This window comes from Condylostylus longicornis, unplaced genomic scaffold, assembly GCF_029603195.1.
Source record: "Condylostylus longicornis isolate FDR11 unplaced genomic scaffold, ASM2960319v2 ptg000602l, whole genome shotgun sequence".
NCBI classification, from domain to species: Eukaryota; Metazoa; Arthropoda; class Insecta; order Diptera; family Dolichopodidae; genus Condylostylus; species Condylostylus longicornis.
The window spans coordinates 27,501-31,640 of NW_026578556.1; the positions used below are offsets into that span (position 1 = coordinate 27,501).

Sequence of the window (4,140 nt, forward strand, 5' to 3'; positions counted from 1 at the left end):
CGAGATAGTACACCAATATTACGAGAAGTTTTTGTACTTTTGCAATTTTTCGAAAATCTGAAAATGTATGCAAAGATGTTTATAATTTTTTTATAATTACTAAATTTTGATATGATATCATATAGATAATTATCACACTTTTGACTTGTGAATGAGTTGTGTGTAGCTCGCTTTTCTAATGTTGTAGATTGAACACTTTTAACCTTTTGCATAGGCCAATAATCGTTGGTTTTCCTCAGGAAGTCTGGACCAATGAACCAAGTTGAATTTATTAATTCTGATACATTTGAACCTCTTGACAAAATGTCAGCTGTTTGCATTTGACATGCAACCATTTATAATTTTCTGTTAATTGTTGGATTTGCGAGACTCTATTGGCAACAAAAACAGTCCATGTAGAAGGATGTGCTGAAATCCATGACAACACAATCTCAGAATCAGACCATAAAAATATTTCATTGATTTCAACGCCTATTATTTGATTTACTTTGTTTATTAAATTAGACAAAAGAAGTGCAGCGCACAGCTCGAGACGAGGAATCGATTGAGTCTTTATTGGAGCAATTTTTGACTTAGCAGTTAACAAATTTACATGCATTGTACCATCAGGATCAATACATCTAAGATATATACAACACCCATATGCCTTGGAGCTTGCATCGCAAAAACCGTGTAACTCGACTTGTGCGGTTTTGTTGCACTTAACAAAACGTGGTACTGATAGTTGGTCGAGAAGATGCAATCCCTTTCGGAAATTTTCCCATTCGGTGTGCAACTCTATTGGAATAGACTCATCCCAGTCCAATTTTAGAAGCCAAAGTCTTTGCAGAAATATCTTTGATCTGACGACAGCAGGATTTATTAGCCCGATGGGATCGAAAAGTCTTGATAAATCAGATAGCACAGAACGTTTGGTAATTTTGGTTTGTCGGAAAAGTTGCGAATCTATGCAAAATCTAAACTGATCTGTCGCTGGTTGCCAGCATATTCCTAATGTTTTTATAATTGATGAACCATTTATAATAAGAAGATTTTCTTTTTCGGATTCAGGAATACTGTCGAGGAAACGCTTGTTGTTTGAGTACCATTTTTTTAGTTGTATATCTGCTGAGGCTAATATAGTTTCAACTTCGTCTTTTATGTTAGACATTTCTTCAAAAGAATCTGCACCACTTATCAAATCATCTACGTACATGTCTTTCAGTATTTTCTGTGCTCTTTTTGGATACATCTCTGCATTAAGAGTTGCCAAATGAACCAAAGATTTAGTAGCTAAATAAGAAGCTGCAGAAGTACCATAAGCAACAGTTTTAAGCTTGAACGTTTGAATTTCTTCTGAAGAGTTATTTCGCCAGAGTATACATTGGTAATATGCGTCACTTTCATCCAGTAAAAACTGCCTATACATCTTGCAAATATCAGCTTTTAAGCCATACTTGTAAAATCGAAATCTGAGTAGAATTGAATATAAGTCTTCTTGAACTGGAGGGCCAATCATAAGGATATCATTTAATGAAAGCCCAGATGTTGTAGCACAACTGCCATCAAATACGACACGAAGGTTAGTTGTAGATGAATCTGGTTTTAATACACAATGATGAGGAAGATAGTATTTGACAAGCCTTTTATCATGTTTGGAAACAAGTTCCATGTGATCTAACCTTAAATACTCTTCCAAAAATTTCGAATATTCTTCCTTAAGATTGGAATTTGAGTTTAATCGCTTTTCCAATGACAGAAAACGTTTTTCGGCATTGGAAAAGCGATTGACGGTGACGTTTGAATGGTAATTTAACTATTATTTTACCAGAGGATGACCTCTGGACAGTAGATTTGAAAAAACGTTCACATGACAATTCTTCCTCAGTTAGCTTGTTTGAATTAGTTTCGACCGACTCAATTTGCCAAAAGTTTTTTACTTACTCGTGTAAATTAGCATCTGTGTTAACTTCATTATTTTCCAAGGTAGCGACCAGTGAATTGCAATTGATTGATTTGGAATTGGAAGCATATTTACCCGAAACTATCCAACCAAAGAGTGTTTTTTGCAATAAAGGCATATCAGAGCCCAATTTAATTTGTCCGACGGACATAATATTAAAAAATACTTCAGCGCCAATCAAAATATCAACATTTTGTTGAATAAAAAATTGTGGATCAGCCAATTCAATATTTCTAGGAATATTCCAATCCTTGATGACTATAGGAGAATCAGGCATAATTCCAGCTATGGATGGTAAGATAAACATGTCTAAAGGGGCAGTGAAATCATTTATTCGAGATTTTATAATAGATTGTGTCGAAAATTTAATTTTTACATTAGTGTTGGCAATTCCACTAATGCCAGTATTTATACGTTGTTTCTTTAGTCCAAGATGGTTAGCCAATCGGTCGGTGACGAAATTTAGCTGTGAGCCAGAATCCAATAAAGCTCGGACTGGTTGAAACAACCCGTGGTTATTTTTAATATGTACTACAGCCGTTGCTAAAATTACACTAACGTTTTTAACTGGACTAATGGGTAAATTATTTACTGAAGATACTAGTGCATTTGACGGAGATGATGGATTTAAAGTTACAAAAGATGAAGTTGAAGACTGTTGTACAGATCCATTAGCTGTTGATGATGTGTTATTTGGACCAAAACGATGAAGTAATGTGTGATGTGGGGCGGAGCAAATTCTACACTTAGAAGAATTGCATCTTTTTACCGAATGCCCTTTATTCAAGCAGTTTATACAAAGCGCTAAGTTTTTTACCTTTTCAAAGCGAGTTATTACGGGTAATTCAGAAAATGTTTTGCATTTGTAAATGGTGTGACTATTATCATTGCAAATAAGACACGACGACAAATTTCGAGCTCCCGATTGTGATACCGAAAGTGCTGTTGAGTTGTGAGAAAGCGATTTGTTTCGAAATTTAGCGAACAGCGAAGAAGATTGTTTGACCTCTTTGCACTCAAGGAACTGGCATCTTTTACTAAGAACCTTAGAGCAATCCTGCCAACTCAATAAATTTGAAAAATCAACGGTTTCTTCCCATTTATTTTGTGACTCAGCATCTAATTTACTCATTACGACATAAATAATCATTGAATTCGCAATGTTCTCACCAGAACCAATAGATAGCATCGAGCTTAAAATAGCGTTAACACTGTCAACCATATTTCTAAGATTTGTTGCAGTGGCCCTCGTTATTTTAGGCAACTGAAATAATTCTCCAATTAGTTCTTGAAACATTAACGTTTTGTTGTTAAATCTATCATTTAAATGTTTGAGAATTTTTGGATAATTTTCATCCGAAATTCGAAATTCACGAACAGCATTTTTGGCAATCCCATCCAATGAGCTCACTAAAATGTTACACTTCTCGATAATTTCATAGTTTGTGTTGTTGTGTATGCTCTTATTAAAAATACCGATGAAGTTAGGGTATTCAGAATACTTTCCATCGAATCTAGGCAGTTTAATTTTGTGAAGATTGGTTGCTTGAGTTGATTTTAGTATAAAAGATTGATTAAGTTCAGTAGATTGAGAACCCAAGTCTTGTTTTTTATTAGAAATTAATGAAGTGAGTAAAGATTTGGTAGATATGTACACCTCCTCACATTCCGAACGATAGGTTATGTTGGTATTATCATTTGGCATTAAAGTTTCGTAGCTAGTCTGACACGAAAGTAGTTGCTTAAAATAAGATTCTAGAATCCCAAGCCTACATTCTAACTCAGGTAAGCTGAGCGATTCTTTTTTGTTTTCCACTATATTTTTAATGCGAGTTAGTGAGGATTTGGCACTGGCCCTTTCAGTCTTAAGTTTCTCAATGTCAGCTTCTGCCATTTCGTTTAAATTTAAATATCCAATAACAAAAGAAAATTTCAAAAAAAAAATAAAAATTAAATTTCTCTTTACAATGTTTAGTGGTACCCAATGCACAATATTACGTCTCAAATATATCAATTAAATATTCAATTTCAATTTTGCTCAAAACCTTTATTAAAAAATTTAAAAAGTAATTCCCAAAAAAAAAAAAATTTTATTTCACAGAAAAGCTAAAAAAAATTTCAGTTTTTCGCTTTTCGGATATACACCGTAACAATTTCTATTTATCTTCTTTATCTCGTATGGTAGGTAGGTATTTTGT

At 33.8% G+C, this 4,140-nt stretch overlaps 1 protein-coding gene across 1 annotated transcript; it reads right to left on the minus strand.

Annotated features, from left to right (window-relative positions):
- Positions 1-1,919: 1,919 nt before the first annotated feature.
- On the minus strand, positions 1,920-3,836 carry LOC129617686 (uncharacterized). The gene has a single exon (XM_055532799.1). It carries the CDS (start codon positions 3,834-3,836, stop codon positions 1,920-1,922), a length of 1,917 nt encoding a protein of 638 aa, XP_055388774.1.
- Positions 3,837-4,140: the final 304 nt, after the last annotated feature.

What these genes read in the sequence shown, in the direction of transcription:
- LOC129617686 (XM_055532799.1), bottom strand. Translation starts at nt 3,836, where the DNA reads ATGGCAGAAGCTGACATTGAGAAACTTAAGACTGAAAGGGCCAGTGCC.